The sequence below is a fragment of the Amphiura filiformis genome, chromosome 1 (genome assembly GCF_039555335.1).
Source record: "Amphiura filiformis chromosome 1, Afil_fr2py, whole genome shotgun sequence".
NCBI lineage: Eukaryota > Metazoa > Echinodermata > Ophiuroidea > Amphilepidida > Amphiuridae > Amphiura > Amphiura filiformis.
In genome coordinates this window covers 24,726,620-24,736,835 of record NC_092628.1, presented here as the reverse complement: position 1 = coordinate 24,736,835, position 10,216 = coordinate 24,726,620, and the positions used below count along the sequence as shown (strand labels likewise).

Below are 10,216 nucleotides of genomic sequence, written 5' to 3'. Positions count from 1 at the left end.
ATTTATCCTAGTAAACTCTCTTTAGGAGCCACACAGATGATGACTTTGCAATGGTTTCCCCTTAGAAATTGTTCTTGGTACTTGGTAGTACACCACTTGCCACTTACATGTAGGCCTACTTGAATGATACACTGATTTGAAATGAATGTTTTAAAGAAAAATCTTAATCAAGAATGTATTTTACATTTTGAAATGCAGGATCCGTCGAAACTGAAGTCTTTGATATTATTATATCAATGATCAACCAGACTGTTGCTTGGATGTAGTTGACTAAATCACTGATAATGGCAGACCAGACATTGACGGTAGAGGATTTGGAAGATTCACAAGGTAAGAATGCCCTGGTGGGTTCAGTTTGTATTTAAAGGTAGGACGTATATGACCATTCCAGGATTTGAAAATTACCCCCTATTTCACGGGGAATCTAGGACATTTGCACAATTTTACCCCCTATTTTGCATGAAATCAAGGAAAATTTGCCCCCAAATATGCCCCCTATTTTTATCATTTTGAGGACGCATTTTCATTTCAACTCCTTATCACAGGGAATCGAGGACATTTTTTCCGAAAAACACCCCTATTTTTACCATTTCAAGGATGCTTTTGAATTTTGGGACAATTTTTTCGGAAAAAATATACTATCAATTTATTTTTGTGTGGAACTACTAAAAAACGGAAAGAAAAAATATAAAAAATGAAAACTGTAAAAACATGGACGAAAGTCTTAGAAATACACCCTATTTTTGCTCCAAAATACCCCTAATTTGGACAATCGCGAACAATTATGTCCTCGAAAATTCTGCGGATATTTCTTTAAAATTGGAACCATCATACATACCCATCGTCAGTGAAGACTGAACCCACCGGGAAGAATGCGCATTAGGATAAATTATGTTTGGTTGGGTCGGGGTTTTTTTCAGAAGAAACCTTAAATTTGAACAGTATCATGGACATTTCATTTTGTTATTCACTCATTAAATGCATTAAAAACAAGAAGTATTTCCATATAAAAATTCTGTCCAAAAATGCACAATTTTTTTACCATAAAATGATCAAGCATTTGTTAATACAAGCCTTTTCAAAATGTAGGAAGAGCCCTTCATTAATTCATTCATTCATATATTTATTTCCATGCCAAAAATATACCTACATGTTACACAATGCATAATTTTTTGATATAGAAATAAGCAATTTGGTATGGATCTTTTTCATCTAGACAAGACATATCTGGATGATATCTTTAAGATGTCTGGAAGGCGCATACTATATAATTATTTAAACTTATTTTTCTACATCAATGGTAACATGTATACAACCAACCTTCCCTGCTTGTAAATATCTTATATTGTAATCAGTTTCTGAGTTTAACAAAAGTTGAGTCCACTGGCATATAAAATCCGATCTTATCTTCATGTAAGCATCACAATTTTTTTATATCCTTAACCCTAACCCTACACCCTAAAACCAAACCTCAGAATTTGTGATAATGCTTGTAATAGGTAGAACCTAAAATGTCCTTAATGTTAGACAACTGATTCTTGTTAATTATAAAATGCATTATGCAATTTTATTCTATACCAACAAAGATTAGATTTGGACATGAAACGGTATAATTTATGAGAAATTATGCATTTGATTTGATCATAATTATGTTTGCTAAATCAACAAGGGTCCTGGCTTTAGGGCTTACATCATATTTCATGTAAATGTATAACTTTACACTTTTACAAACTCTTGATGATAGCAAACTAAAGTTATCTGACAGATTTTTCAACAGGTTTGCTGTTGTTCAAGTACAGCACTGTAAAGTTCTCATCATTTTAGGATTAGCTCTGCGTGACTTCTTCAGGTCAAAACTATTTCCTGAAGAAGTCAAATCTATTTTTTGTGTCTCATACTTTGTGTTCATTTTTGATTTTGCAGAATATAGAAGTACTGATACATCTAAGGAAGAAGTAAGCTATGAAGATGATTTCCAAGAGACCCCTCATCACATAACATCTGAAGACATTGTCAGACAATATCAGGAACAGTCCAAAACCAGAGGTAACCATGGTAACAATAACAATGGCTACCACAAAGAAACCCAACAGAAACAAACTAGATCTGAAGAAAGTGTCAGACATAGGGAACATTCATACGGTGGAAGTAATAGCATCAGTAGAAGCAGGAGGACGCCTCTTGAAGATGCGGATGCAAGAAATCCTCCTCCTGATGCAAGAACTAGAGGCAGACGTCTTGAGGAAGAATATGGTTCCCAAGGTGATGATAATGATCAACAAGATGAAGGAATTAAAGAGGAAATTAATGAAACTGTTCCAAATGGTCACCACCATGATGACGATGATGATAATAGGGAGTTCTTTGAGTATCTAGATAGTTTTGGTGAAGATGGAGAGAGGTTGATGTCATCATCGGAAGCTGAGATAGAAGATGGTGGCCCTAAGATTATTCATCTGGATCATGTGGATTATATATTGGATAACATTGATGCAGAACTTAGTCATCTCATTAATAAGGTAAGAGGGGAAATTCACTGTATCTACATTCATACATACATCCAAGTTACTGATGATCAGGAAAAAAACTTACCTTTTTCTTGAATGGTTTATTCCATGCACCTCCTATGGAAGACATGATCTTAATCTCCCACACACAGTGCATATATTTCACATGGAGTCACCCATTTCTGGTAACCCTATTTGAAATTCACACTCCTTGTGTGGAAGATTTACAGGGCACACCGTCGACGTCCTATACGATAAATATAAATTTAATACTCCGTTGGTGAGCGACGGGCGAGTGGTAGTGAGCGACAGGCGAGTGGTATTTCACTGAACGCAAGAAAAGGAGTTCTATCTGATTGGCTAGCAATCGATCGCTTAGGTCGCTCAGTAGTCAACTACAAACTCATGCATTCAATTCGATTGAAATCGATTATTCTATTATTGACGAAGATAAAGAGCGTGATAGTGTGTCAATAATGTACATTGTATTGCACCTGGTTTTACCAGCATTCCTTTATAAAATAATTTTCTCAAAGAGTTGAATATTATCAAAATTTTTACCCAGGATTTCAAATTTTTTACCCGCAAATTGCAGTTAAACATATCCACAGCGAAATACCGGTCCTCACTAATTAGTACATTTAATTTCCAGTTAGTACATTTAAACGAAACCTGTGATTTACGTGACAACAAATAAAACTTTCTTACAATAGAAATATCATATGGGATACTGATATGGTAGGCCGCAACCGCCACAACGTGGAGCTGCTACGCGTAGCTGACTTTTTGTTCCGTGGAGCCAAATTGACCAATCATGTTAGAGTTTTTCATTACTCGGAGGTAAAACTGACCAATCAAGTACGACTTACTCATTACGTGAAGCGAATTTAGTCATTAAGAATTTGCCAGACGAGCTTCACGTAGTTGCAAGATATCCTCGGTCACGATAGTTATGATTCAAAAAGTAATTTATGAAAAGTACGAACCGACTTATTATTAAGATGGACATGCACTCACAAGAAACTCATACAGTATTGTACACAACTATATAGCTAGGCAGAGTGGTGGTAAACCATGCACACAATTCTGCGATCTGCAGAGCTAATTTGAACATCTTGCGCGGCGTGGCCTGCGGAATTCGACCTTCAGCAAACCAGTTCGGATTTACTTTATATACTAGTAGTAGGCCATACATACTGTAGTTACGGTACTGCCCGTTTTCCTATACACAATACTCAGTGCGCTCACCATTGACGCGTGACCTAGTGTATGTTAGAAGTATTATGCCATTGCCTATATGACGTCACTGTGTAAAAAATAACCAGTCAATATTTAAAGTATTCTCTGAAATTCTAGAAAATATAGTTTTGTAACATTTCCTAAATTTTAGGTGTTTGGAAATATTGGTACTTTTGTGTTTTAGGAAGGATATGTAAACGACAGATAACACCAAAAAATATGAACAAATTATTTCTAAACCGTGTTAAGTCTGCAAACCATTATGCTTCTCATTTTCAAGAACGCTGGTTAACAATAAGCAGACTATTGTCTCATTTCAGTAAACAAAAACCCAGACAGTATTGTTACCTTGAGTTCGCTTTATAATCATTCACCCAACTGAAACTATAATACCAGCTCATTGTTCATTGCACAGGTAAAACAGACACAAGTGCAGTGTGTATTTAACCAGAGAAGATCTGATGTAACATAGTTGAGCTGTTTTCATTGAGTGTTATCTTGGTTTAATAGCTTTTAATGGGGTTTAAGTCCTTCAAAGGTCGTGGTGAATTCTACTGTAGACATGACTGCATCATGATTATTTTAAAGTCAACAACATTCAACAATATGATCACCGTGATAGTATGACAGTATCAGTACCGTGGGTGTCAGTGATCCTGGCCTGACACAGTAGACAAACAAACAAACACGCCACACACATGGCACATGCATGCAAGGTAACATTGACTATACACTAATCAAACAATGGTATTGATCCTGTACAACTGTTTGTGGTTTATTTACATTCGATTCATTTAAAATCCACATAGTAAACATTAATTTTGGCAAGAGTTTTCTCTCTGGAGCGATGATGCATCAACTGGCTCGCGTAATGAAAAGATCTAACATGATTGGTCAATTTAGCTCATGAAGTTTAAAAGTAAGCTCGCAGTAGCAGCTCCATCGCCGTTAATGGCGGTTACGGCCAGCCATATACTGATCATGCGAAAATCGTAAAACATAGAATAGAAACAGTGTGGCCGGCTCTCAAAATCTCAAATTGTATGCATAGCCTGAGTCGCACGGCCTATCTCGAACAAAATAGCCCAAAATCACCATGCGTAGTTGTTGAAAAACGTGAGGATTTATCGTACTACCACGGCAATTTATAACACGAAGATATAGGGATGATGACGGTGTGCAGGGGGTGTATGAATTTCAACTTGAATAGCCCAACTGAAGCTACATGCCTCCCCAGGCCGGGTACAATGTACATGCTTCATTGCATAAAATGCCACTTGTTAAAGGAATTCTCCGGCAATCACAACATGATGCCTTTTATAATAGAAGGGGGCATTGGGGGAAATGCCCCCCCAGTGACCTAGTCATAACTCCCCCACCCAGTTGCCTGCAGTAAAAACTGAAAATATGAAAATTTCGAAAATTCACTTTGCCCCCCTCCCCGAAAAATTCCTCGTGCCGCCATTGGATAGCGCCCCAGAAGCTTGTGGGTTTTAGCCCTTTCAAACGGCTTTGGAATCCTCTACTCCCAGATTGTTTTCCTTTTTTTTGCAGCTCAATGATCTGTTAATCATAATGCTAATCTTAATCCCAACCTTAATTCTTAACTTATCATAACCCTAAAACCTAGCCCTAATCCTAATCCTTGGGGGATTGCAATTATTCTAATTGCCAAAATTATACAGACTGTGAGCTTCACACCAAAATGACTGTAACATTTGATAATGCGATCAAGAGTATAGGAAAGGTCAAAAGGTAGAAGTGAGGAGGAAAGACTGATAGAATATTTGATTATATTTCCATTAAAGTGATTGCCATACACACATTCTGTCAACTCGTTCATGTCAGCATAATTGGGTTACCTCTAATACCAGAGAGGATATCTTACCCTTCCCAGAATCCTTTGCAACAAAATACATCCCCTTATTTCAATAAAGAATGCTCCCATTACTTTGTATAATAGGTTTCCTTTGTTTACATTTTGAGAGTAGACTGGCTGAACAAGGGTCGCTATATAATGCTCTGTTCACTGAGGTATCACTATCGACCCATCACTTATGTGGCACAACGTAGCAAATCAGCAGATGATGGTGGATGCGATATCGCTATTTTGCGCCGCCATTGGATTAACACATAATCATGAAATCTTCACAAACAATTCTAAATTTGTTATGTGGTGTCAAAGCAAAATTATCTTACTCTAAAACCGTTGGGGTTCTGCAAAGTACCCCACTGCAAGTATGTTAATTGTCCATTTATAATCGCTAACCGTGTATTGTGAATGGGGCTGTCAGCCCTGTATCTTCGCCAGCCTCGTACGTCCGTGTTGCGTGTCCTATGCCGCCTGCAAATCAGTAGAGAAAATTGAAATGGAAGCAATGTATTATGGGAAGTGTACGATATCTTCATACACCTGAATATATTGAGATCTACAGATTTTCTTTTAAAACATTTCCTGCTTTAGGCTGCGATCACATAGAAGTATACGGTATACGGTATTCGCTATTCGCTATACGATACGCTCATTCGATCAGGCTGAGTTCACATAAGAGTATACTATATAGTAAACTCAACCTGATCGAATGAGCGTATTTCGTATAGCGAATTTGTGCCCTCTTATGTGACCCGGTACTATGAAAAAACCTTGCTCGATTTAAGCCATACGTGTGCACCTGCAAAACGTGCACCATATACCCGAATAGTATACTTCTATGTGATCGCAGCCTTATGCAATTGCATTGAAATACATTGATGATTTAATCCATTGTTTTTAAGAAGCAAAACATTATTTTATCTTAATACAATATGACTAAAAATATACACGGCTAAAAGAAAAATGATAAAAGAATTAGCATGGTCATCGTGGAACATACAAAAAAAGCAATTGCAACTGCAATATACAAAGGCTTGTGGAATTCCAGTAGGATGCTAATTGAAAATTAGAAATTAGATTTGTTTTCAGGCTATAGGCACTGCAGGTGCAATTTGGTATGTTTCTACTAGGGAAGGGGTAGGTGATGTGGTTTGGTTTGTATATGCAGTGGCGGCACTAGGAAATTTTTTTGGGGGGGAGGGGGCATTGGGGGGAAAAGTGCATTTCAGGGGAGCAAAATCAACAAATTTTGCGCAAAATTGCTGCAAAAAGTGGAAATTTACGTAATTTGGGTTTTTTTGCCTCAAAAGTGGGGGAAAACTGGGGGGCCAAGAAAATATTGGCCACAAAAATGCCCCCCCGTAGTGCCACCACTGTGTATATGGTCAGTACATGGTCAGTAGAAAAAGATACTAAAGTGACCCACAGAGATTATACCCAAAGTGTATGGACTCAAAATGTTGCCCCAAGTGTAACGCTATGGTAAATCTGCCATTTTGTTTTGCATTTTTTGGCAAGATAAAAATATTGAATGATTATGATAATTTGTGCCTTTAAGAGGTCAGTCACACACCTTTGCACAGTACTTTTGTGACCTGAGATCACATAGGCACACCAAATTGCATTCTGAATATGAGGAATGTCCTTCTGATATCAAATAATTATGATTTTTTTTTAAATTTGCAATATAATACAAATTTTATGTCAAATTATTAGAAATGATACGTACCGGTACTTAAAGTGTATGTAGCTGGAAGGAACCCTTATGAAAATGCCGAGCACATTTTGAGCTTGTATACGAGCTTGTTATGAGCTTGTTATATATGCTCGTTCAGAGCTTGTTACGATCAAGAAAAAGCTCGTAATGATCAAGAAAAAGCTCGTATTTGAAACAGAACGAGCTTATTTTTGAAACATTACGAGCTTGCATTTTGATGAGCTTGCAAATTACAAGCTCGATATTGGAACTGATGAGCTTATTTTGGAACAAAACGAGCTTGCACCCCAAGCGAGCTGAAACAAGCTCGCAGTTTCATTACGAGCTAATATATGCTCACAAATACGAGCTTGTAAATTACAAGCTCAATTTTGAAACAAAACGAGCTTATTTTTGAAACATATCGAGCTTGCAACATTTGTGAGCTGGAAACAAGCTCGCAACAGCAATTTCTATCGAGCTTACACAAGCTTATAAATGTAAGCTCACAAGCTAACTTGTTAACGAGCTTGTAACAAATGCAAGCTTGTTTCAAGCTCAATTGATCTACATATCACAAGCCAATATTAGTAATGTTATGACCAACGTATATACCAACCTTACTGATGGCCTAGGGACAGAATACCCTTTACTACCAGGTTCACACAAAGTAAACACAGTACACTGTTTTTACTATTTCAGAACAATAAAACACTAGTAACATTTATTTTGGGGTTAATTACATCATCAGGTGGGGCTTTAACCATGTTAACCTGCTTCACAAGTTATAATACACATACACAATCATATAATGTATAGCATACTAGCATAGAGTAAGAATATTAATATGTTATCATTGGCAGTGCCATCATTGTGGCATGAGATGATCTAGAGTCATTTGTTATCCAGATCATGTCTTGATCTGTAGTTGGGAGTTTCCATGAAGACTAGTCTGTACTCTGTAGCCAGTTAATGCATGCTCGCAGTTCGCGTTTCGTGTACACTACTCAAAGTCATGTCATGACATTGACAGAATCAAATAACACAGCACAGCTAGCTTAAGCTTAACAGTTCCTTGGAATGGTTTCATACCAACGTATAACTTTACCTCCACTAGGTTCTTGAATAACTGCTAAGTCTTTCTGGTGAATCCCTTGCATTCACAGTGCAAATGTTAGATATAAAAATCTGCAACTATCTCAGCCCATGTGCCATCCGTGTTGCTCAGGTAGGCAGCCATTTTTCTCCCTACTATCCCCAACCTGTAGGCAATTAAGCCTGTCTCCCAATTACTAGTAGCTGGCAGGGGTGCCTGATGCTGGATGCTCAATGCCTCAATCAATCCTATGATATACCAGTGGACATCACAGTAATTTCTCGATTGTTGTCTTTTTCCAAAAAGCACATTCTGGCTAATATGCAGGTCAGCTGATGGGCATCCTGTTGTCAGGTCAAAGGGCTTCATGTGGTCCTACACCTGTAGGTATATTATGATGTTTAAAAAAAAAATTGTGATTGACTATTGTAGTTGCAACAATAACAAGGTAAACAAACATCTGTATAAAGTTAAAGAACATTTAATTTAAAGAACATTTAAAAGGTACATCGAAATACAAAAAAAGAGTAGGTGCAATATGCAACCTTTCAGTGCATCACCTACATGACTGATGTACATTTCCAGTTATTGAAATGTTTTTATGATAAAACTTAATAAATGCTTATTTTGCACTAAACTAAACCTATACCTACATTGTGTTTTTAGTTGATATATTCTTATGTGCAGTGACGTCAGCTATACAGTATGTTTGGCTTCATAGAGAGAACGTTGTCAGTATGCAACACAACAATCACCATACCAAATCATGCCACCAACTATCTACTCAGCATGCCAGCATTTGAAGGTGCTCTATTGATACACAGATGTAAAATTTGTTGCAACAAATAATAGACATGCTCTCTCCACAAGCCAAACATAACATACAACAGAATCTGAGGTTTGTTGCCACACAAGTCTTAGTATAAACTGACTATAGCTTATTTCACGATAAGATGTACACAACACAGTAAGACAAGGCACAATCATTTTGCTTCAACATTCACAAGTCTTAGTGTAGGCCCAAGGGAGGTTGTGTAGTCCCGAGATGTGCGATCGCAGTGCCTAGCTCACGATATGAGCGGGTGGTCTCAGCGTATGCTTCTTGCTGACATAAACTGTTTGTTGTGTACATCTAATTTTTTCCTAATAAGTGGCCAGTACCTATTAAACGCCCACCTTGCAAAATCCATCCAGAATTAAATGCATTTTTTTAGGCCCTAAGCTTACATTCTAGGGCCTAAATTGCCCTGGATAATCCAAAGTATGGCCATTCTCTGACTATTTTGGTGTATGCTTACTATTTATGTACCATCAGGATCTGATGTTGTTCCTGTTTTGGCTATTGCAAGGTGGTTTAGTGGGTTTTATAGACACTTTAAAAACTGTTATTTGCACACAAAACTTTCAAGTTCACAAATTGTAATGTTGATTTTTTAATAAGTACAACATTTATGAGCTTACACTTTTACAAGCTCACAAATTATCATAGTAGAAATTTTACAAAAGTACAAAATTTACGAGCTTGTATGCGGTCATGCGAGCTCACATCAAATTTGCAAGCTCACAACATGTTTTAGAAATATGAAGTACAAAATTAATGAGCTTGTATGTGCTCACATGAGCTCGCGCCAAATTTTTGAGCTTACAAATTTAATAGAAATTTTGACTTAAAAAATGTACAAGCTTGTGTGAGCTCACATGTAAAGTTTATGAGCTCATGTGTGCTCGTGCAAGCTCACATATAAGAAACGAGCATTTTGAGCTCGTAAGGTTTGTGTGGGCAAGATCGCAATTGACTACTTGTG

General features: G+C 37.2%; 1 protein-coding gene across 1 annotated transcript in view; it reads left to right on the top strand.

The window, feature by feature from the left end:
• Window positions 1–203: 203 nt before the first annotated feature.
• Window positions 204–10,216, top strand: part of LOC140157308 (uncharacterized) — a 28,824-nt gene continuing 18,811 nt past the window's right edge. Inside the window, exons 1-2 of the mRNA XM_072180454.1 lie at window positions 204–330; window positions 1,924–2,519. Coding sequence (XP_072036555.1) covers window positions 285–330; window positions 1,924–2,519 — 642 coding nt within the window. The 5' untranslated portion in view covers window positions 204–284. The remainder of the gene's footprint in view (window positions 331–1,923; window positions 2,520–10,216) is intronic.